At 37.7% G+C, this 26,093-nt stretch overlaps 1 protein-coding gene across 1 annotated transcript in view; it reads right to left on the bottom strand.

Moving 5' to 3' along the window:
* Positions 1-25,877, bottom strand: part of LOC126888383 (dynein regulatory complex subunit 2) — a 155,947-nt gene extending 130,070 nt beyond the window's left edge. Inside the window, exons 1-2 of the mRNA XM_050656584.1 lie at positions 25,689-25,877; positions 9,162-9,450 (exon numbers count right to left, since the gene is read on the bottom strand). Coding sequence (XP_050512541.1) covers positions 9,162-9,450; positions 25,689-25,822 — 423 coding nt within the window. The 5' untranslated portion in view covers positions 25,823-25,877. The remainder of the gene's footprint in view (positions 1-9,161; positions 9,451-25,688) is intronic.
* Between the last annotated feature and the right edge of the window lie 216 nt (positions 25,878-26,093).

Genomic DNA, 26,093 nt, shown 5'->3' with positions numbered 1-26,093 from the left:
AAGAAACTATTTTGTCTAGACCGGGAAGTATTAATAAGTCGGCAATAGATATTACTATTTCTACAGCCGATGTTGCTCATTTATTTGACTGGGACGTGGATGATACGACATTAGGTTCAAATCATTATGTAATTTTAATGAAGATAAATTTGAATTATAACGTTAATAATATTAATTATACTAGAAAAAAATGGAATATAGAGAATGCAGATTGGACGCTTTTTTCTTCTCTTATGGAACAATATGCTGAAATTAATAAAAATAATAATGACTACCATACCTTTATTGAAGAATTTAAAAAATGTATTAAAATTACTGTTCCAGAGAAGAAAAAATCGTTTCACGCAAAATTTAATAAGAATTGGTGGGATCCAGAGTGTAGTAGAGCAATAAAGCAACAACAATTAGCACTTAAACAGTATAAAAAACAAGGAACAATTGAAAATTACATTAACTACAACAAATGCACAGCTATTACTAAAAAAATAATAAAACAAAGTAAAAGAAAAGCGTGGAGAGAATTTTGTGTCTCTTTAAATAGAAACACAAATATTAAAACCATTTGGAGTTAAATACGAATGTTAAATAATGCCTATAAACCACCCATAAGTTCAACCTAATGTAGAAGAACATTATTTAGTAAAATCATTTACTATGAATGAATTAGAAGCGAGTATAAAAATAAACAAAAACACAGCTCCAGGACTTGATGATGTTCAATATATCATGATAAGTAAATTGGGAGAAGGGGCTAAGAATATGCTACTGGCAATTTACAATAAAATATGGAATACCGAATGTTATCCATCAAGTTGGAGAGAGTTTATAGTTTTACTCTTTCTAAAACCATACAAAAATCCAGAATTGCAAGAATCATATCGAGGAATCTCGTTAGGATCTTGTATTAGTAAAACATTTGAAAGAATGGTAAAGTGGAGATTGGAGAAATGGTTAGAATCTAATGAAAAGATACCGGCTTCACAATTCGGATTTAGAAGAGGATATTCTACCACAGAAAACATAGGTCATCTAGTAACAGATATTAATCTTAGTTTTACTGAAAATAAGTCTGTTACAGCTTTATTTATGGACATAGAAGGAGCATACGATAATGTCAATCTTAGTATTCTATATAACAAAATGTCACTAATTGGTCTTCCGGAAAGTTTTAATAAAAAAATAATTAAGATGTATTCCAACAGAAAAATATTCCTAAACATCAACAATAACCTGTTGGGACCTCAAATTGCTAGAGATGGATTAACACAAGGAGGCATATTAAGTCCAGTATTGTACCTTATATATAAACATGATTTAGAAAAAACAGCAAAATTTTCAAAAATTATACAATTTGCAGACGATGTGGTAATTTATCAAGATCAAACTGAAGTTAATCAAGGAATCAAAAATATCAATGATAACTACATAACAATTAGTAACTGGGCATTTAAAAATGGACTTACATTATCTAAAGATAAAACTCAAGCCTGTCTATTTACTAGACAAAGGAAAAATGTCCCAGTAGAAATAAAATTAAATAATATAAATTTTCCGGTACAAAAATCTGTAAAACACCTCGGTGTCATTTTGGATCAAAAACTTCTATGGAAAGAACAAATAGAAAATATAATTAGGAAAACAGAAAAAGGAGTAAATATCTTACGAGCAGTTTCACATTCCACATGGGGAGCAGATCCCAATCTCTCTCTTTTGGTCTATAGAGCTTATATAAGAGCAATAATAGATTATGGATCAGTATTTTATGCGGACGCAGCCAACTGTTATCTACAAAAAATTGAAGTCGTTGTGAACAAATGTTTAAGACTGTGTTTAGGCGCTCTAAAGTCTACTCCAATAAATAATTTATTTATAGAGTGTTCTGAAATGCCTATGACAATAAGAAGATGCAAACTAGGCAGTCAATTTTTAATTAAATTACTTCATAAAGAATCCAATATAATTGAAAAAATTCATCGATTGTCAATACAAGATTTAATGAATAAATACTGGCAAAAAAAGAAATCACCTTGTATTGCAGAATGCTATAGACAATTGGCTAAGTACAAGGAAAATATTCACACTACATCAATAAACCTAAGCTATACCTATAAATTCGAAGAAACGATGAAAATAGATATAAATTTCCTTCGAGATTATTCGAAATATTCAAATCAAATAAGAAATCTAATGTTTGAAACAGATGTAAAAGAATTAGTACCAAATTCATATCAAATTTATACAGACGCATCAAAAAACAAGGAGGGAACAGCCTGTGCAATATATGATCCACAAGTTAAGTATAAAAAAATGGTAAAATTAAATATAAACACAAACATATATTCGGCGGAGTTAATAGGTATACTAGAAGCCTTGAAGTATTGTCAACATATTGTCGCAAATTCAGAAATTGTTATAATAAGTGACAGTAAAAGCGCTTTGTCAAAAATAAAGCACCTGAAGATAACTTCCAAAGTAAATTATATTATTTTGGAAATAATCAAAAATATTAACAAATTAAATACAGATTTAAAAAAAATACGGTTAGTGTGGGTCAAAGGACACAGCGGAATTATGGGTAATGAACTGGTGGATTCCTTAGCTAAGCAGGCTCTAAAAGAAGGGATATATATTGACTACAAATGTACACCTGAAGAAATTAAAAATATTAGCACTAATATATATAAAACCATCTGGAGCAAAGAATTTGAGGAAATTAAAAAAGGTATGTACTATAAAGAAATCCAATGTACAATACCATCAAGACCATGGTTTGCAATGACAACTCTTCCAAAATACGCAGTGAGACAAATATGCCGGTTAAGATTTAACCATGCATTGATTCCAACATATCTACATAAAATTCATTTAAGAGACAATCCATATTGTCAATGTGGAGAAATAGGTGATGCTGAACATATGATTTTAAATTGCCCTCTTATACAAATAAAAATAAATATGTTTATAAGTAAATTATACAGTTGTAAAGATATAACACACCCAATAAATTTAACATATATATTATCACAAATTAATAATACAGAATTAATGCAATTATTTATAGAACATATTAAAAATATAAAAATCAAATTATAAACTAACTAACGTAAAGACCGAAATTAAAATCTATTACAATATATAAGTCAAACTGTGTTTTTGCCTGATGTGGTATTCCCACTGATCAGTGGTCATTCCTTATAAAGTATGTAGAATAAGTAGGATAGAAAATGTTGAGTAGATAAGTATTGGAAAATATTATTGTAAAATAAATGAGCAAAATTGGTGAATCGGCGAATGAGCTTTGAAGGGCCCGTAGTCATACAACTCCAAAGAAAAAAAAATATACCTACTAAGCATTGTAGAAATAAATAATTTTCATGTGCCTACACCTTCCAAAAGTAGTAAGAATTCTATTAATCGTTATTACGATTAATAAATTAATAAATTATTATTTAATAATCTAATAATAACGTTATTATTCAAAAGTTGGTTTTCAAAATAACTCTATAATTGATAATCTATAGAAATAACCTCAAAAAACAGAAAACAAATTTTAAGCAAAGGCTTAAACCAACTCCCGCGCGAGCTTAAAATTATTTGGTTTAAGCCTAGGCTTAAGCCTCAAATTGAAGTGAAAATACGGGCATCTAAGCTTAAGCAAAGGCTTAAAGTAAGCTTTGGCTTAAGTGAGGTTGGAAATACCGGCCCTTAGTGTTGTATATTTTATAGCCTTGTATGATAAGAAAAATACTTAATCCTATTTAAATTATTGCTTGAAAGTTTATTTCTGTGGTCATTGATTATTCTTCTTTACTTGTATTATAACAATAATTAGTAGATGCATTTGTCATTTTTAGCCTTAAAATATTAAATGATGTATTTTATTAATTATACACGATAATAATATTGTTGTTAATTAATATTTTATCAAGTAATTGAAAATCAAGTATATAAACATACAGTTATACAAGTTATAACACTAATAATGTAAATATTAATAATATTGATCAAAATAGTAGGAATCAAATTCAACATGGTGGCTGTGCCTGAGCTCGTCACATGATAAAAAGTCCTACAGAGGGACATACCTACTAAAGCATTAAATTAGCAATGATTAAATAAATTGATTGGCATCATTAATTGGAAAAAAAGTATATGCCTAACCTCTCCATCTCCATTGTTGATCAAAATCTTACAATATAAAATTTATTCATTTTATATTGTAAGATCAAAATAGTAGGAAACTACTGTTTTAAAATGGCGGCTGCGCATGCGCTCAATTAAGTTAGTAATGAATAGATTTATTCGAATAAATTCATTCGATAGTTAAATTCATTCATTTAGTAATTATTCGATAGTTCAAATCATTCGATACTTCCCAACACTAGAGGGAGAGTTGAAGCGTAAAGCCGGACTCAAACGACTCGTGTACTTGGCGAATAATCGTCACTTGCGTATACTTGCCATGTCGTCTGAGTGGGTTACTCGTACAATTATTTGTCACTCCTCACTCTTCCAACTGTTGTCGGTAAAAATGACCCGTCAAAGGAATCACGATTATTCGCACACTTTCGAAGTACATACTTGTCTATACTTGCAGCGGCAGTCAAACGAAATGTATAAATAATTGGCATTTACTGCGACTATTCATTTAGACCAGTGCATTTAGCACTAAAAACACCGGAAAAAATCGATTTTTAAAATACACCACCTCGAGACTTACTAGTTTGGCATTGTGTTTAGGATGATGTCAGGAAAAAAGTCTACAATAGAAAAATGTGTGGAAATGCCTAATGAATCATTGCTTTTTAAAGTTCTTAACATGCATTAAAAAGTGCATAAACTTGTCAAAATAAGCATATTAAGGGCCAAGTTTTGTTACTCGCGAGGTTTTTGAGGTCGCTGAACATGACTTAAATTGTTGTCAGAACCTACCCTCGGAGCACCTGGTGCCTAGGGTCACTGCTAAGGCACGTCATCTGGAGGTTCGAGGGCCAACGGCTCTAAATTGATGCAATCAGTTTACTTAAAGGTTTGTGGAGTCGCTGAATACGGATAAGTCATCAGAACCGACCCCCGTAGCCCCTGGTGCCCAGTGTCACTGCTGTAGCACGTCATCTTCTGGAGTTTCGAGGGATTTTGGTACTAAATTAATGCAAACGGATTATACGGGGGTTTGGGTTCTGCTGAACACGAATACTCCATCAAAACCGACCCCCGGAGCACCTTGTGCCTGTGGTCACTTCTAAGGCACGTCATCTTCTGGGGTTTTTAAGGTTTTCGGCACTGAATGCATGTAAAGAGATTAAGTAGGCGGTTTTTGGGGTTGCTGAATACGAATACGCCATCAGAATGACCCTCGACCACCTGGTACATAATGCTAAGGCATGTTATTTTAAGGAGTTTGGAGGGTTTTTGGGCATCAGGTTCAACGGGGGTTCGGTTTTGATGGCGTATTTTTGCTCAGCTAATGTTATTTTAAGGAGTTTGGAGGGTTTTTGGGCATCAGGTTCAACGGGGGTTCGGTTTTGATGGCGTATTTTTGCTCAGCTACCCCAAAAGTTTCCGAGTAATCTGTTTGCATAAATTTAGTGCCGAAAACCCTCTAAACTCTAGATGACGTGCCTTAGCGGTGAACTTGGACACCGCAGGTGCCCCGATGGTCAGTTATGATGTCGTATTCGTCCTCAGCGACCCAAAAACCCCCCGAGTAACAAAATCTGGCCCTAATACACTTATTTTGACATGTTTATGCACTTTTGGATGTATATCATGCACTTTGAAATGCAACTAAGCATTTCCAGCAATTTTTCTATTGTTGACCATTTTACTGGTGTCATCCTGAACACAATGAAAAAAGTTGTAACTTTCTACGTGCTGTATTTAAATATCGATTTATTTTTTCCTAAATGTCCTGGTCTATTTATTAGTAATAACACCATTGATTCATTTGTCAAGGTCGTTAAGGCAAATGTTTACGCTCGCGTACTTGTAAATTGTACACGTCGTGTGAGTGCCCTGTTTGCCATTGCAATCGCAAACTCGTATATAGTTTAAGTAACCAATACAGTGAAACGGGTCAGATTTGTAAGTCCTGCTAGTTCCCCTTTAATATAGTTCGGAGGCTGGTTGTTTTTTCTGGCGATTAAATATGTAATTAAAAATATTTATTTTTACTTAGATATACCGTTAAAGCAGGACATATCGTATGTACTAAAATTAATTATTAATTAATTAATTAATCTTAAATTAAACAACATTTTACACTCCATTATCGAGCTTTAAATCACACACCTATACTCCAGTAAGACATACTACTGAACTAAAAGTTTTGTAAAACTTGTAAATGTCTGAGGGGATCGATTATGTGGGTGTGAAAAACAGATGTCATCAAACGAACCGCCTCTTAAAACATCTTTGACAAAAATACCAAATTTTGCCGACCTTAAAGCTGTTTCACAATATAAATTTCTCGAACTATACTTTCCAAGTAGGCGAATAATTCTGTACTTGCGAAGTACACGAGTCGTTTGAGGCCGGCTTAAGTGTTGACCAATCTCTCCCAGCATGTGCCATTCTTTCTCAGCGGCGTAGGGAATCTTATCTTATGAATGACCTTATACTTATTAGTTAAAAATAATAATATGATGCTCTTTATGATGCGTGCTCTTCCCAAAAAAGCAAAGTTATAGTAATAAAAAGTATACCCTCAGAGCTGATTTTTGGAGGATTGTTTGATAAAAATACTTACAATAACTGGTAATATTGCCCGCCAAATTTTTAAGAGTACTTCAGTTGGCGAACGCACCAAAGTTTAGAAACCCCTATACTTGTTTACGAAACGCCCCCTTCCGAAAATTTCTGTATTAGAAAAGTTGTCTTTTTTTTAAGAGTTTTTCTAAGGTTAGATTTTTTTACGGACTGTCCCCAACACACGCCCCTGTATTAAGAGTTCGAGTAACGCTCAAAATCCCTGCATACCTAATATATTTTGTACGGGTGTAAGATCGTACATTTTCTTTTTTCAGTATTCGAAAAACTGAGCATTGGCTTACTCCAATGGAAGTAAAGGCGGGTTCTCACTTGTCAGTTTCGCTGACGCAGTCTAACTGATTCAGTGATCCTGAACAAATAATAAACATGAGAACACCTTTTCATTTTAAATGATCAGTACATTCATACTTTTAGTTAAAGTGAAAGCCAGTTCTACTTTTTATCATTATTGACTGATCATGGTCGCCTAATGAATAAAAACTGAAGCACGAGAACATACATTTTCGTGATTTGTTCAATGTTATTTGTTCGATATAGTTTGCCTCAATAAATCTTTTGTTGAATCAACAAAAGTTGACCGATTAAAATTGAAACATTATGTTCTCACAGCTACTATAATTCGATCTTAGTTGATCCACTCAAGTTGATCAACTAAAATCGAACCGTGAGAATGCGCCTCTAAGGCTTTTCATTCACAGTCATTTGTTTCGACCTTCTGTCATATGTCGTATAATCCGTGTATATTAGTATTATACACAGATTATAGAACATATGACGGAAGCTTGAAACAAATGACAATCGACGAAAAGGCCTATTGTGTAAATGCAAATAAACTACGCATAACCAAACTTATATGGAATCATCTGATATTTCTTATCATTTCGTGCGAATTAAAAAAAAAGAGCACACGAAGTCAAACAATATTTATTTTAAAGCAATTTAGTAACAAATACATAATAAGTTCATAAAACAATAAAAATTTTAACAAACAAATTGAAACTAGTTTTTTTTAAAGTCTATAGCATTAAAAATTTCAATTTAAAACGAATATTTTTTAAATTGCTTTTATTTATTTTTCTTGTTTTTTTTTTTTGGAGTCAGTGTTATCACCTCTAGTCCTTATGCAAGCTTCAGTTTGCGTAGGCACGCTCCTAACCAAATTATCAACATTTTGTAGTGGTAGGTTGCTTCATCATTCAAGAGCAGCTTGTACTAGCCGTGCGGTGTTTTGTGGATTATCCCGGCGAGCTCTAATTTTTCTTTTAAGCGCATCCCACAAATACTCTATAGAGTTAAGCACGGGTGAGCAAGCAGGCCACTCCAAACGAGGAATACCTTCTGCTTCAATGATGTTTCTAGTCACTCTAATGGTATGTGAAGGTCCATTATCATGCAAGAAAATTAAAGTTTCTCCTGTTGCCCCTCTCCAGAGCCTATCTACAGGTTATCAAGATACCTGTGAGCAGTTAAAGTATATTAGATGAAAATTAAAGGAGTTTTTTTACGGATCACAATTCCTCTGCAGAACATTATACTTCCCCTTGTATATTTGTGGACAGATCTGACAGTTTTCGTTCTTGCTTGTCTTCCTCGACCTCTAAGTATACGATTTCGTGGTTCATCTGATTTTACACAAATCCTGACTTTTTCTGAAAATATCAAAATTGGTCCATTCTCAATGTTCCAGTTTTGGTGATGAAGACACCAATTTAGGCGATCAATCTTGTGCTGCAGGGATAACTCAGGAACCCATAACTGTCTCCTTCTGTATACTTCCTGGCACAACTCTTATTCTTTCAACGTTTCTTCATCTTCTCGTTTCAACTAAAACAATTACACCTGTAGCTTCCAAAAGCTGCCTTTGGAGCTGTAGGTGAGAAATGGTTGGGTGTCTTCCAGCTGACTTGACAATTAAACGATCGTGACGAGCCATTATTACTTTTTGGCGACTTTCCCTTGCTTTAATTTTGAGCTTTCCTAGTTCTTGTAACCTAGCATAGATTATGGTCAGAACGCCCTGTGTTACGCATAGCTCTACAGCTATGTCCCTCTGAGAACATTACTTGCTCCAGAAAACCAATAATCTTTCCCCGTTGTAAGTTCTATAACCCCCCATGAGGAATTTTTCTTTTTTGGGAGCAAAAGTTAGTTTATTTATTTTCGTCCAACTTGCAACTCAAGCAAATAATCTATACCGTACCGAGCTGTACTATCTGATTGTCTTATAGATTTGTTTATTTTTAGTAAAAACCTTTATTCTTCGCAACAATAAAGTTTTTCAAAAAAATAAATATTACTTTGAAATACATGGTGATTCCATATAAGTTTGGTTATGTGCATGTACTGAAATAGTGATATCCAACTATGTATTATTCTATAATTTCACTTACCTCCTTATTATAATCTCTCTGTAGTTCCTCTATTCGCTCTTTATACATATCTAACAACTTATCAATATGTTCGATATGATTGTTGCAGTTCATAGTATACTGTTCTTCGGCGTGTTTTAGTTCGTCCATTAACAACGATATGGCAAAATCTTTGTTATCAATGACCAGTTCAAAGTTATGCCAGGCGAATTCTAATTCGTCTCTTATATGGGGAAGTTCTATATCTATCAGTAACTGTCGCCATTCCTTTTCGTGTTTGCGAAGAGTAATGTCGCTGAGTTTTAGTTCTCTAAAATAACAGTGCATATTTAAAAAAATCATTATACAGAGTGTTTCATTGACAATTGAAAATATTTTAACGGCAGCTTCCTAGGCTCAAAATAACAAGTTTTAACCCAAATCACTTAAATAAAATGTGGCTCCTTAATGAGTTACAGTGTGTTCGATTTAAAAATTTAAAAAATATTTGCACCCAGTACCTTCAGGGCCGGTTGTTCGAACGCTAATAAAAAATGATCATTATCAAATATTTAATTACTGTCACAACTGTCAATATCAACTTTGATTGGGTTGCTGAAAACATAATTATTGATTACAATTATGAAATTAGTTAATCAATTATGTTAATAATTGGTATGTTAATTGATTAACTAATCTCCTAATTATAATCAATTATGTTTTCAGCAACCCAACCAAAGTTGACATTGACAGTTGTGACAGTAATTAAATATTTGATAGTGATCATTGTTGATTAGCGTTCGAACAACCGGCCCTCAAACTATTTGACACCTTTGTCATACTCTGACAAACCGCGAACCGGTGACATAATGCGTCACCGATTATCGAATTCTCTCTAACGCATTACAGTTGGAAGTGACAGAGAAAAAACGTACATCTGTGATTATTATACATTAAACTTAGAAAATTATGTATTCCTTGATGGGTAGTTGCATATTAAAATGAATTATACTCAAAGATGTATAATTCGTTGGCGATTACAATACTCCGATTAAAAAGATAACCAATCAATGACGCGAATAAAGATAATTTGACACAAAAGTAATCGATGGTGACGGTAGTTTTACAATATCGTATGGTAAAATGGCAATTGTAATTTCTAGGTTAGCATTACGCCCGTACACCCCTCCAGAGCGGAAGAGCTGAGGAGGTACGGCTCAATAAAAAAAGGGTGGGTTGTGTCCAATAATGGAGAGACACAACCCAGTTAGGTGATTTAAGTACCTAAAGTTCTGGCACAACACTTACGATTGCAAGGAAGAGAGCAGGGCGGCGTGCTGCTATAATTGTCTCCAAACGGGACATACCGTTGCAAGCTGCGGTAATAAACCGTACTGCTCGGTATGCAAAGAAGAAGAGCATAGGATGGACAGGATGACCTGTCCGTCGTACCGAGCCCTTGTATACGGTAGGGGAGGAGAGGGGAACCCCTTTTTTTTTTTTTTTTTTTTTTTTTTTTTGGGAGGTGAGAATCTTCAAAAGACCGTCTGGGAAGGTGTCCCAGGTGTGTCGGATTCGATCCGTCACGCTTCACCGTGCCGAACCGCCTACCGACTAAACTCACCTCCTCTTCCTCCAGCCGACAGGTCTGGAACCGCTCTTGGCGAGCATGTCTGACTCGTCGACCTTACTCATAACTCCCCCCGGGCACCCTCTGCGTGCACTCCGTAGATTAAGCGGCCACCCAGCCGCCCCGTCCCGCACACACCCCGCACAAAGACCGGTCGGTGAAGACGACCGTCCCGTGCAGACCATGTGCGGGTGGGGCGACCGGGGTGCCCCCAATCAAACATGAACTAGCAAAAGGATACCAGTCGACAGTTACGAGCAACTCCAAACATTCGTGCTTTCATCAATTCGCACTCACACTCATACCCATTCATTCTACAGTTAACAGGAAGCAGTCAGTGAGGTTGGGTGTAAAAATCCTCCCCCACTACCTGATACAAAACAAAAAACAGACTAAAACAAGACAAAACAGAAAGTAAACAAAACAATACAAAGGCAGTCAGCATGGGTTAGATGTAAAAGGTCCTCCCCCTGCTGACTACCGCTTACAACACGCAACACATTTGAGTAATAAAATTGATTTAAAATGATAAATATTGTATAAATAAGATTGAAGAAGTAAATAAGAAGATAAAACAAGATAAAGTAAATAAATAAGTAAAACTAGTTAAAATAAGACAGACAGCGCAGGTTGGATGTAAAGGATCCTCCCCCCACTGGCTGCCATCTGCGACACAAAAATAAAAACGTTAAAAAAATAAATAAATAGACGGTCATCCCGCTTGCAGTCGCCTCTCTTTCTCCTCTTTGTGCTTCATTGTCTTCGTGACAAAAGCAATGATCAGGTCGAAGTCTCTCTTGCTATTGATAGCTTTATCAATTAGCTCGTGAGGCTCGCCTAGAGGGGATCCCAGTCCCAGCTGCAGCTCGGTACGTCCCGCCTGGTATGCAGGGCACACGAAGACGACATGCTGCGCGTCATCCACTACTCCACACTCAGGGCATAGATCGTCCATGGTTTTCCCTATACGATGAGTAAACTTCCTGAACGATCCATGTCCCGTCAAAAATTGTGTGAAATAGTAGCCGACGCGCCGATGCCGGCACTCGTACCACCTCACCACATCTGGAATCAGGGATCTCGTCCAGGCCGCCTTCTCGACTTCGGCTGCCCATTCCCTCTGCCACATCTCTAGACTTCTTTTCCTTTCTTGTGGACCTGAACCTATTGCCCCGTTGCCCCTCTGGTACATTCGGACTCTTTCTCTGGCCAGGATGTGCACCGGTACAGACCCAGCCACCACCTGTAAGGCAATGGTTGATACGGTTCTATACGCGCTGCACACCCTGATCAGAGGTTTCCTTTGTGTCCTAAGAAGCACGTCTTTATACTTTTTCATTCGAAGGACCTCGTGCCACACTGGGGCTCCGTATAAAACTATGGATAAGATGGATTGTGCCATCACTATTCTCTTCTGGGATCCAGGACCCCCTATATTTGGCATAAATTTATTTAGTATAGAGGTCCTTTCTTCTGCCTTCCGACATGCTTCTTGTACGTGTTGTCCGAATTTAAGCTTGTCGTCGAAAATAATTCCGAGGTACTTAACCGTCTTTTGGGGTCTTATTACAGAGCCTTTATATCCAAATATTATGTCATCTCTCTTTCTTGGTCCCCTCAAGATAATGGATTCTGTCTTCTCTACTGCTAACTTTAGATCATTTCTCTCTATCCAATCTGCGGTCTTCTGTATTGCTTCGTTTACTTTTTGTATTATTCCCCTATTCATGTCGTCTTCGACCAGTAATGCTAGGTCGTCCGCGTATGCAATCGCTCTCACTCCTCTCTGCCTGTTTACTTCTAGTACCCCGTTGTATAGTATATTCCAAAGTAAGGGTCCCAGGACTGACCCCTGGGGTACACCCGCGGTCATTTCTTTCTTCTTTTTCTTCGATATGCATACGGTTCTTTCAGATAGGTAGTCCTTTATTATGTTGGACACATACTCTGGAGCCCCAAATTCGACTATTCGGTCTACTATGTGACCCCAGTTTGCTGAATTAAAAGCATTTTTTATGTCCAACAGAACAAGGACCACCCATCTTTTTTTACTTGCTTTAGCCGCGTCCCTTATCCAGGTCGCGGCATCGACTGTCGATTTACCTTTTCGAAATCCATATTGTTGATTTGATAGCACTCTTTGATCTTCCAACACGCCCTCCAGCCTCTTCTTGATAAGCCCTTCGTAGAACTTACCAAGGCAGTCCAGAAGGCATATTGGCCGATAAGAGGCTGCTGAATCGGGGGGTTTCCCAGGCTTTAGGAGTAGAACTAAGTTCGCTTCCTTTAAGTCCCTGGGAAACTCTTGCTTCTGCAGTAGGTCGTTGTATATTCTTCTGATCAAACCTGGTTTCTCCGTTGCTATTATTTTTATTGCCTCTGGTGGCAGCCCGTCAGGGCCGGGAGCTTTCCCTGTCTTCATCTCCTGACCAGCTATTCTAACTTCCTCTTCCGTGAACTCCTCTACCATCGTTGGAAATATCTTAATGAAATTTTGATGATCCTTGGTAGGAAAGAGGAGCTCAGCTGATTCCATCCGCTGGTCTTCGTCGAGTCTATATGGGGCGATTATTTTCAGCGTCTTCATAGTGATCTTGTACGCATCGCCCCATATATCTTCGTCCAATGCTTTTATCAGGGTCTGCCACTTTTCTTTTTTCTCTTGTTTTATTTTTTTATTTAAAGTTTTCTTTAGATCTTTATATATTTCCTTGAGCTCGAGGCTGCCCTGGCTTCTCGTATAATTCCTTCGAGCTCTGAGGCATCTCTCCCGTAGACCTTCTATCTCATCCGTCCACCAGTAGGGGGATTTTTTATTATCTTTTCTCTTCACGGTGGCCAAATTTGCTGCACTTTGCAGTGCTCTTCTCAGTTGGCCAAGGTCAGAAATCTCTTGTTCATTAATTTTCCTGACCTCCGATAGGTACTTGGTTTTGTTAAAATAAATCTCCGTGTGTCCTATCGGCCGCCTTATTCCCCCTTTAACCTTTATTTCGTATTGTATATACCGGTGGTAGGTGAATAACTGATCGTCAAGGACATCCCAGCCGTGCACTCTCCTGGATAGCCCTTCACTCGCGAACGTAATATCAATGTGTGTTCGGCTGACCCCCCTTACGAATGTTGGTTTGTTATTGTTTAATACTTGGAGGCCAGCCTGGGCTATCCATTCATTCCATATTTCCCCCTTTCTGTCGTTTATGGGGGCACCCCACAACCTCGATTTCGCGTTAATGTCCCCGGCGATCATCACTTCTTTTTCGTTCGTGGCGGCGCTCATTATTTCATCTACAATTGCTTTGTATCTTATCATAGGGATATTTGGGGACACGTAGCATGCCAGCAGGCTGAAATCCCTCAGTTTTATGAGGATATGATTTCCTCCCCTGACAATACCACGCACCCCCAAACCCCTATTTCTAAAGAGCACCGCCACATTCTTCCCATTATCCTGGACCCAACCACCGGCTGATGTTATTTTTTTGTTCGGTTCCGGGACGATGAGCAAGTCTATTTCTAGCTTGCAGGCTTTTGCGTGGACAAGGTCGTGTGCTCGGCGTGCCCTGCCCACGTTCACCTGCAATATCCGTATACCAGGTTGATCCTTGAGGTCCACTTTGGTTCAGTTCCCAGAGGTCGTTTCTGCGTCGGACTCACGTCTTTCGAAAAAATTAAAAAGCATAAAAGCTAAAACAAATAAATTAATTAATATAAATAAAATAAATAGATACGGTATATAGATAAAATATGTAAAAGTAAAAGAATTCAATAAATAAAAGCGGTTTAGTAAAATTGAAATAATAGAGTAAAATAGAATAAATAAAATAAATAAAATAGATAAAATAAATTTTAAAGATATAAAATAACACCTAGGTGGGCTGTATATGGGCCCACCTTCGTTTTCCAGGGAGTCTATTTTATGTTTGGTCAGTTCGTTTTAGGGGTTCCCCTCTCCTCCCCTACCGTATACAAGGGCTCGGTACGACGGACAGGCCATCCTGTCCATCCTATGCCCTTCTTCTTTGCATACCGAGCAGTACGGTTTATTACCGCAGCTTGCAACGGTATGTCCCGTTTGGAGACAATTATAGCAGCACGCCGCCCTGCTCTCTTCCTTGCATTCGTAAGTGTTGTGCCCGAACTTTAGGCACTTAAAACACCTAACTGGGTTGTGTCTCTCCATTATTGGACACACAACCCACCCTATTTTTATTGAGCCGTACCTCCTCAGCTCTTCCGCTATGGAGGGGCGTACGGCTATCGTAGCTACCTGCTCCCCATATCTGTTTGTTCGTAGAACCTTGACTTCTATCTCTCTCTCAGGAACGCCTGTATAGCTCTTTATCATTTTCTTTAGAGTTTCCTCACCAACCCCAGGGTCCAACCGCGTAATCGTGAAGAAAGTCTCTTTTCTTCTGATTGCCGTGTCCATCCCGTTCATTTTGCTGTCCAGTTCAGCCCTCAACTTCTCCGCAGCCCCTCTTCCCTTTAACTTTACAAGGAGATCTCCCCCATTCGTTCTTTTTAACTTCTCCACTTGTAGACCGATTTTTCCAATGTCGATTTTTTCTCTCATTTCGCTAAGAACTTCGTTATATTTTTTCCCCCCCATCTTTATAAGGAGGGCTTCTTCTTGTTCTGACTTCTTCTCTACCTCGAGTTCCTTCCCTCTTACTATCATCTCCCATGAGATACTTTCCCTCCGCCCCACATATTCGAGGGCTTTCCTTATGATCTCCTTGTTAAGGTCGTTACCGGCTACGACCCGTACAACCTTTGGTGTTTCATCCATCTCTTTCTTAATTTTAGTTATAGCCTTTTCTGCTAGGTCGTATATATCGCCACCACTTTCTTTTTCTATTCCAGCGACAAACGTGTACCAAATTGTTTTTTTATTTTCTTTCCTCCTAAAGTTCTCAAGGAATTTGATTTCTCCCTCGTTCACTTCCTCTAGTGTTTCTGCCAGATCCTCTCCCACGTCCTTTATTATATTTTCTACCCCTTTGTCCTTCGCATCCTTTTTTGTTACTATCAGACATGTTTTCTTCTCGACCGTTTCTCGTAACCCCCCTTGTTCCCAATTTGTCTTTATATATGCTTTCTCCTCCCATTTGCTATTACATATACTCATGAAGGTTTTTTTTTCCTCCCCCCATGTTTAGAGCCCTTTTAATTTTTTCTTGCTCTTCTCTCTGTCTTTCTTGTTCCACTTTTAGCTTACAGTGATCGCATTTTACTTCTTGTTGTGTTTTTTCGGCTATACTGTCGTCTTCTTTTTTGTTGTTAGTGGATTTTATGACCCCTAACAGTTTTTTTAATTCCGTATCCATCTCCACCTTTTCCCCCTTTTTTTCGCTTAGGTTAGTAAATATCTCTATTAGTTTTATATTTAACTCTTCGAGTTTCCTGTTTATTTTTTGTTGTTTGGTTTCGTTAGGAAACTTAATACTCTCTTCCAGTCTCTCCCTCTTCAGATCATTTATTCTCTCTAGACTGTCCCCTTTCCTTTTCTTCTTATTCATAGTTTCATCATCAAGCAAGAAAGAGGCTAACACCCTCTCCTGAATATTTTGCCATCCTTTTTCTATTTTTTCCACTTCCTCTTGTGATCTTTCCTCCCCTATCTCATCGTCATCATTTTCACTGCTTTCCAGCATTTCATCCCCTACTAGTGTCGACTGTTTTGGGGCAGTCGACCTGTTCATCTTCTGTTTCTTTTTATGTGAGTTTATGAGCTCCCTCTCAAAACTGTTCATTCCTTCTTCCCATTTCAAGTCGTCAGGCGACTGTTTTTTCCTATTCTCATTTTCCATATCCGTTCCATTGTCCGTGTCTCGCCGATGGTCGTCTTCACTCACCCCCGTCTGTTCATAATTGTGTTTATTGGTACTCATATAAATTCCCACGAGTTGGGACGTACTATACGTCTGGCGCGGCAGTGCGCCCTTACCACGCCAAGGCTTGGTTACTTCGGGAGGTCGCCAGGTATCCCGAAGGGATCGTTTGTGATGCTCTAACCCTCGCATCTCTCATATCTTTGGCACGATGCCTTCCACCGTGATAGTGGGGATTGTTTTATTGAGGTTTACTCCTCTAGGCTTTTTTTCACGGTTGCCTCCGGACGCAGTGGCAGTTTGTATTCACAGGCTACCTGGAGTTTCCGCGTAACTGCTGCCTCCCCTGTTACGCAGGATTTGGAATGGATGTGTGGTCGGGTAAGACATGACGGCTACTCGTAGTGGGTATGTCGAAGAAGTTTTCGAATAGAAATTTGTGATCAGAGCCCGATGGCGGAGCCCCCCGCACACTGCTTTGGGGCCCCCCATCGACCCCCGGTCACAATGCTGAGGTGGACGAGATTAACTTTTAGGGATTAGAGTAGCCGTAGGGAAGTTGGAGGGTGATATACATCTGCTGAAGGCGAAAGGCGTCGCAACTGCTCGCCTCAGTTGCGACGCCTTTTTAGCGTCCAGCGGCGGTGTCCGGCGCTCACCCGGTGCACAGTCGCTGGACGCTGGGACTGTCCTTGGTTTCACCGGTCGTGCTCCCCTCACAACTTTAGGGACCACGATCGGTTACTCGGCCCTCCCACCGTCGTCGAGGTAGAAATACAATCCCAGGAGGGGAGAGGGGAACCCCTAAAACATGCTAACCAAACATAAAATAGACTCCTTGGAAAACGAAGGTGGGCCCATATACAGCCCACCTAGGTGTTATTTTATATCTTTAAAATTTATTTTATCTATTTTATTTATTATACTTATTCTATTTTACTCTATTATTTCAATTTTACTAAACCACTTTTATTTATTGAATTCTTTTACTCTTACATATTTTATCTATATACCGTATCTATTTATTTTATTTATATTAATTTATTTATTTGTTTTAGCTTTTATGCTTTTTAATTTTTTCGAAAGACGTGAGTCCGACGCAGAAACGACCTCTGGGAACTGAACCAAAGTGGACCTCAAGGATCAACCTGGTATACGGATATTGCAGGTGAACGTGGGCAGGGCACGCCGAGCACACTACCTTGTCCACGCAAAAGCCTGCAAGCTAGAAATAGACTTGCTCATCGTCCCGGAACCAAACAAAAAAAATAACATCAGCCGGTGGTTGGGTCCAGGATAATGGGAAGAATGTGGCGGTGCTCTTTAGAAATAGGGGTTTGGGGGTGCGTGGTATTATCAGGGGAGGAAATCATATCCTCATCAAACTGAGGGATTTCAACCTGCTGTGATAAGATACAAAGCAATCGTAGATGAAACAATGAGCGCCGCCACGAACGAAAAAGAAGTGATGGTCGCCGGGGACATTAACGCGAAATCGAGGTTGTGGGGTACCCCCATAAACGACAGAAAGGGGGAAATATGGAATGAATGGATAGCCCAGGCTGGCCTCCAAGTATTAAACAATAACAAACCAACATTCGTAAAGGGGGTCAGCCGAACACACATTGATATTACGTTCGCGAGTGAAGGGCTATCCAGGAGAGTGCACGGATGGGATGTCCTTGACGATCAGTTATTCACCTACCACCGGTATATACAATACGAAATAAAGGTTAAAGGGGGAATAAGGCGGCCGATAGGACACACGGAGATTTAATTCAACAAAACCACGTACCTATCGGAGGTCAGGAAGATTAATGAACAAAAGATTTCTGACCTTGGCCAACTGAGAAGAGCACTGCAAAGTGCAGCAAATTTGGCCACCGTGAAGAGAACGGATAATAAAAAATCCCCCTACTGGTGGACGGATGAGATAGAAGGTCTACGGGAGAGATGCCTCAGAGCTCGAAGGAATTATACGAGAAGCCAGGTCAGCCTCGAGCTCAAGGAAATATATAAAGATCTAAAGAAAACTTTAAATATAAAAATAAAACAAGAGAAAAAAGAAAAGTGGCAGACCCTGATAAAAGCATTGGACGAAGATATATGGGGCGATGCGTACAAGATCACTATGAAGACGCTGAAAATAATCGCCCCATATAGACTCGACGAAGACCAGCGGATGGAATCAGCTGAGCTCCTCTTTCCTACCAAGGATCATCAAAATTTCATCAAGATATTTCCAACGATGGTAGAGGAGTTCACGGAAGAGGGAGTTAGAACAGCTGGTCAGGAGATGAAGACAGGGAAAGCTCCCGGCCCTGACGGGCTGCCACCAGAGGCAATAAAAATAATAGCAACGGAGAAACCAGGTTTGATCAGAAGAATATACAACGACCTACTGCAGAAGCAAGAGTTTCCCAGGGACTTAAAGGAAGCGAACTTAGTTCTACTCCTAAAGCCTGAGAAACCCCCCGATTCAGCAGCCTCTTATCGGCCAATATGCCTTCTTGACTGCCTTGGTAAGTTCTACGAAGGGCTTATCAAGAGGAGGCTGGAGGGCGTGTTGGAAGATCAGAGAGTGTTATCAAATCAACAATATGGATTTCGAAAAGGTAAATCGACAGTCGATGCCGCGACCTGGATAAGGGACGCGGCTAAAGCGAGTAAAAAGAGGTGGGTGGTCCTTGTTCTGTTGGATGTAAAAAATGCTTTTAATTCAGCAAACTGGAGTCACATAGTAGACCGAATAGTCGAATTTGGGGCTCCAGAGTATGTGTCCAACATAATAAAGGACTACCTATCTGAAAGAACCGTATGCATATCGAAGAAAAAGAAGAAAGAAATGACCGCGGGTGTACCCCAGGGGTCAGTCCTGGGACCCTTACTTTGGAATATACTATACAACGGGGTACTAGAAGTAAACAGGCAGAGAGGAGTGAGAGCGATTGCATACGCGGACGACCTAACCTTACTGGTCGAAGACGACATGAATAGGGGAATAATACAAAAAGTAAACGAAGCAATACAGAAGACCGCAGATTGGATAGTGAGAAATGATCTAAAGTTAGCAGTAGAGAAGACAGAATCCATTACCTTGAGGGGACCAAGAAAGAGAGATGACGTAATATTTGGATATAAAGGCTCTGTAATAAGACCCCAAAAGACGGTTAAGTACCTCGGAATTATTTCCGACGACAAGCTTAAATTCGGACAACACGTACAAGAAGCATGTCGGAAGGAAGAAAGAACTTCTATACTAAATAAATTTATGCAAAATATAGGGGTCCTGGATCCCAGAAGATAATAGTGATGGCACAATCCATCTTATCCATAGTTTTATACGGAGCCCCAGTGTGACACGAGGTCCTTCGAATGAAAAAGTATAAAGACGTGCTTCTTAGAACACAAAGGAAACCTCTGATCAGGGTGTGCAGCGCGTACAGTACCGTATCAACCATTGCCTTACAGGTGGTGGCTGGGTCTGTACCGGTGCACATCCTGACCAGAGTCCGAATGGGTCAGAGGGGCAACGGGTCAATAGGTTCAGGTCCACAAGAAAGGAAAAGAAGTCTAGAGATGTGGCAGAGGGAATGGGCAGCCGAAGTCGAGAAGGCGGCCTGGACTAATTCCAGATGTAGTGAGGTGGTACGAGTGCCGGCATCGGCGCGTCAGCTACTATTTCACACAATTTTTGACGGGACATGGATCGTTCAGGAAGTTTACTCATCGTATAGGGAAAACCGTGGACGATCTATGCCCTGAGTGTGGAGTAGTGGATGACGCGCAGCATGTCGTCTTCGTGTGCCCTGCATACCAGACGGGACGTACCGAGCTGCAGCTGGGACTGGGATCCCCTCTAGGCGAGTCTCACGAGCTAATTGATAAAGCTATCAATAGCAAGAGAGACTTCGACCTGATCATTGCTTTTGTCACGAAGACAATGAAGCACAAAGAGGAGAAAGAGAGGCGACTGCAAGCGGGATGACCGTCTATTTATTTATTTTTTAACGTTTTTATTTTTGTGTCGCAAATGGCAGCCAGTGGGGGGAGGATCCTTTACATCCAACCTGCGCTGTCTGTCTTATTATAACTAGTTTTACTTATTTATTTATTTTATCTTGTTTTATCTCCTTATTTACTTCTTCAATCTTATTTATACAATATTTATCATTTTAAATCAATTTTATTACTCAAATGTGTTGCGTGTTGTAAGCGGAAGTGAGCAGGGGGAGGACCTTTTACATCTGACCCATGCTGACCGCCTTTGTATTGTTTTGTTTACTTTCTGTTTTGTCTTGTTTTTTTTAGTCTGTTTTTTGATTTGTATCAGGTAGTGGGGGAGGATTTTTACACCCAACCTCACTGACTGCTTCCTTTTAACTGTAGAATGAATGGGTATGAGTGTGAGTGCGAATTGATGAAAGCACGAATGTTTGGAGTTGCTCGTAACTGTCGACTGGTATCCTTTTGCTAGTTCATGTTGGATTGGGGGCACCCCGGTTGCCCCACCCGCTAATGGGCTGCACGGGACGGTCGTCTTCACCGACCGATCTTTGTGCGGGGTGTGTGCGGGACGGGGCTGCTGGGTGGCCGTTTAATTTACGGAGTGCACGCAGAGGGTGCCCGGGGGGAGTTATGAGTAAGGTCGACGGGTCAGACATGCTCGCCAAGAGCGGTTCCAGACCTGTCGGCTGGAGGAAGAGGAGGTGAGTTTAGTCGGTAGGCGGTTCGGCACGGTGAAGCGTGACGGATCGAATCCGACATACCTGGGACACCTTCCCAGACGGTCTTTTGAAGATTCTCACCTCCCAATAAAAAGGTTAGCATTTTTCAGCGACGTAAATATAAATATTTTATGTCATTGGTATATTCGGACATTGTATGGAAATAGAAATTTAATTTTATATTTATTTATTTTGGCATTAAAATATTTTTTCTACAACCGTGTTAAAAATGCAATTTTTAGCACTCCATAGGTGCGTAAAAATGCTACGTTAAAGCACTAGTGCTTTAAAAATTTTAAGGCACTGCAGTTAAAAGTGAATTGTCAAATTGTGAAACGTCAAAATATTTATATTTCATTTATTAACATTAATATTAATAGTACAACTTGCGCAATTTGAAAAAGGTGGTTTAAAAGGTTTTTAAAAATTTAATTTAAACTGTATTATTACATTTTTAACACGTCTGTAGAAAAAAAACTATTAAAATTTGTTAGAATATACAACAATACAAATAAGATGTTATTCTATAGTTGTTATGATTTACGTGTTGACAGTATAGGCAGTTTTAATGTAATGTCAAGAAAAATATAAAAATGGAATATGAGTCAAGTTCAAGTAAAAGTTTTTGTAGATAATATTTTCCTGTAATTGAGAGTGAATAAATTATAATTGTTGATATATAAGACGTTTGTAGAAACAATATTGTATGATATACGTGTTAAAAAGTACATTTTTAAGGCACCCATGTGAATTGCAGAATTCGCTTCGCTCATTCTGCAAACTTGCACATGCGTGCTTTAAACGTGTAGGTAATTTAAACACTTATATCATATATAACTATTAAATATTCTGGCAAATATTTGTATAAATATTGATGTTTATACATATAAATATAAATATTCTAACAACTGTCAGATTTAACTAAAATATAATGGTAGGGAAGCCCAAGCGGGGATTTTTGCAGTTACTCGAGCGCGTCAGATTATTACATGGGGAGAAACCTTGTAACCTGAAAATGTACCTCTACCATATATTGGCTCTTAATGCAGGGGAGTTTGTTAAGGCGGGGCTGAAAAAAAATCTATCCTTAGAAAAACTCGAAATCGTCAGATTAAGATAAGGTAAGTTAAGTACATGCAAAACAGTGTATATTTCAAAAATCTGACGATTTGAGCGGGGCGTAAGAATATGGGTGAGTCCCAAAATTTCACAAGAAAAAAGCGATAATTTCGTGAAATGAATGACAGATCGAAAAACTAAAAAATACGTACGGAACATTTTTCAAAAATCTATCGAATGATAACAAACACGACTGCCCACAAAGAGGGGTGGGGGTAAATTTAATATTTTAAATACGAATCCCTCGATATTTCGCAAAATGAACATCAGATCGAAAACTGAACAATACACTTATTCAATATTTTCGAAAAATCTATCGAATGGCACCAAACACGACCCCCCACGGTGGTGGGGTGGGGGGTCACTTAAAATATTAAATGGAAGTCCCCATTTTTTATTGCAGATTTGGATTCTTTACGTAAAAATAAGTAACTTTTATTCGAGACATTTTTCGATCATGGTGCTATAATCGGAAAAAACGATTGTTGGAAATGGAAAATTAAATTAAAAATGGAAAGTCCCCACTAAAATGGAAAACTTTACTTAACTTTTTTTTGGTTTTAGGACCTACTCTTCACAACCCAATAGTTCCCCATAACGCTCGAGTTATGGGGACCTGCATATTTAGCATACTTTGCTCCCCTACCATAACAAAATGTAATGATTTGCGACGTTCTTAAAATCCTATATGATGTCAAAATTAATGACGAACTGAAAGTATAAACAATTTAAAACTAAAAAAAGAGCGAAAGATTACGATTTTCAAGGCATAAATTAAGCAGTTAAACTAATATATTTTGTTCTATTCTAAACTTCTGGACTACTGTAGAGTACCTCTGAAAAATAGAGGCAGGTCAAATAATCATAAAGATTTTTTGGGCTGCTTAAAAGCACCCCTGCTCTAATTTTATTGGTAAACCCTTTATTTCGTTCTATTTTAAACCTTTGGGCTATAATTTTATTGTTAAACCCCTAATAATTTAGTCTGTATTACTTTGGGCTACCTTAAGGTATCCTTATTGACACAAACAATATAAATTTTTGCATAATATCATGTCTGTCGGACATTTTGCTACAAAATAAACATTAATAGGAAAACCAGTGCAGTGTGGCAACATAGCGCCTGTTACATCTCTGTGTGTTTTGACAAATACTATTGACGTTTTGATTATTTCGAATAGGGAAGAAGGCGAGATATAGTAACTATGACAAGAGAGAAAATATATTGATAACAAAAAAGGACCCCAAGTTTGAATTTGATTAAAATTGTCATTTCGTAAATATTAAATATTTATAGTTCGATCTATTCACACATAATTTAATTTATCTAACATAAAATAATTCAAAAACATCTTATAAATAACTTGGTCTTTTGGGATAAAACCCAAAAATATCATTTAAATACCTTAACTCTACCAGTTTCTGTTGCAAATTTTCATATTTCCGCCTCTTTCGGGATACATAATTATTCTCTGATGACTTTTGTGGTATTTTAAACACTTTCTAATAATTTTTATAAAACTATTTGGAAAACATTTGTGATCAGTACACGCACAGAAAAAATATATAACAAGTAAAAGTTATCACCTTTGAAATTGCGAAATACCTAAAGTCAAGTTCAAACCTCCTGCTATCAAGTCCCGATAATAATTTTTGCCAGGTTTTATTCTGAAACATATTTTTTTAATTGTTGAGGAAGGTTTCCGGCGATCGGGCTGTATTAACAACTAGAAAACAATGTTTTAAAATGAAATAAATCCAAAATACTTATCAAGAACTGATAGCATAAGGTTTAAACTTGAATTTAGGTACTAGTCCTGTCGCCAGGGGGTACAACGGCCTCCTTTATTCAGATGGACTTACCCAAGTTTTTTTTATGTATTTTGACCTGTAAAACACAAATTTTTTGGGTAACAGTTGATCCGGATGTCGATAAGATTGTTATAAACAAAGAACTTGAGGAATTACATAATAGCGATTTTTCAGAAAACATTAAATTTTTTTTGTATTTTTTGGATCATTCTAAGCAAAAAATGTTCTTTCAAGTTTTTTCGTAGGATGCATAGTTTTCGAGACACACCCGGTTGAACTTTCAAAAAATCGAAAAATTGCAATTTTTGAACCCGAATAACTTTTGACTAAAAAAAAAACAATTCTGCTTAGCGCATTTGAAAATTCAATTCAAATTCTATCGGTTTTGATTATTTGCAATGCTAAAAATTAATTTTTTTATTGTTAAACAAAGCTATAAACACATAGTGCTTGAGTGATGTTTTCAATGCATTTTTCATTTAAAATCTAACGAGCAGGCGAGAATACCAACAGGCAATTTCTACGTAGCATGCTTTAAAACGCATGCATTGGGCACGGGAAACACTATTTGTTTATAGCTTTGTTTGACAATAAAAATATCAATTTTTAGTAATGCAAATAATTAAAATCAGTATAATTTTACTTGAACTTTCAAATTCGGTAAGAAGAATTGCTATTTTATTTTCCAATCAAATGTTCTTCGGGTTCAAAAATTGCAATTTTTCGATTTTTTGAAAGTTCAACCGCGATTATCTCGCAAACTATGCATCATTAGAAAAAACTTGTAGGAATATATTTTGCTTATAATGACCCAAAAAATAAAAAAAAATATTTTTTTTTGCGAAAAATTGCTGTTATCTAATTCCCCAAGTTATTTGTTTATAACAATCTTACTGACATCCGGATCAACTGTTACTCAAAAAATTCGTGTTTTATGGGTCAAAATACATAAAAAACTTGGGTAAATCCATCTGAATAAAGGAGGCCGTTGTACCCCCCTGGTGAAAGGACTATACTTCGTTATTTTAAAAATGATATTTTTTACTTATGTTTTTGAGTTAAATTTTTTATAAATCGAACACGATCAACTTAAAGAGAATAATTAGATAAGACCTTTTTTGTTTAGAATAATCCAAAAAATCTGAAATAATACCTGCCCGGGTCGAATTTTTTTTATTAATATATAATTATACAAAATATAATTATACAAAATTATATCGGGACCCCTTGTTTTTATATTTGCTAATATACTAAATTACATATCCAATAACTTTGTCTATTAAAAAGATCGGTCCCGATCGACCTTGTATCCTATCTTAGACCATAAACTTAAACTACCAAATTGGAAATACAAAGACAAATAAAGGGACCAAAAATACAAAGTTTTTTAAGCAGCAAAATTTTTAAGTATATCAAACTAAAATTACCAAACTATAAAAGATTATACCGTAGTAGTTCATCTCTTTGTTTTTGCTTTTTTCGCTCTATCCGTTTTCGCTTTTTATCAGCTTTTTTGTCCTTTTTTCGTCCTTTTTTCTTTACAGGAGTCACCTCCGCCGGCACTTCTTCTTGGGGAAGCATTTTCAAAAGTTTGGTTGGATAAAAAGTAACAAATATTAACAAAATTGACAGATATAAAAAGATACGTAATTTGGCGTGAATGTCATTTTGATAATGTATATAGACCAGGAGTCAAGGGTTTTTAATCTTCTTGTTATTAGCCTTTTATGATCCACGTTTGGACATAGGCCTCTCCCAACTAATTCCATTGGTCTCTATCCTCAGCAACATACCTCCAATTAGTTCCTGCTACTCATTTAATATCATCAACCCATCTCATTTGTAGTCTTCC

This window comes from Diabrotica virgifera, chromosome 7 (genome assembly GCF_917563875.1).
Source record: "Diabrotica virgifera virgifera chromosome 7, PGI_DIABVI_V3a".
Classification (NCBI taxonomy): Eukaryota; Metazoa; Arthropoda; class Insecta; order Coleoptera; family Chrysomelidae; genus Diabrotica; species Diabrotica virgifera.
The sequence above is the reverse complement of the archived record's forward strand: the minus strand, read 5'-3'. Positions and strand labels throughout refer to the sequence as shown.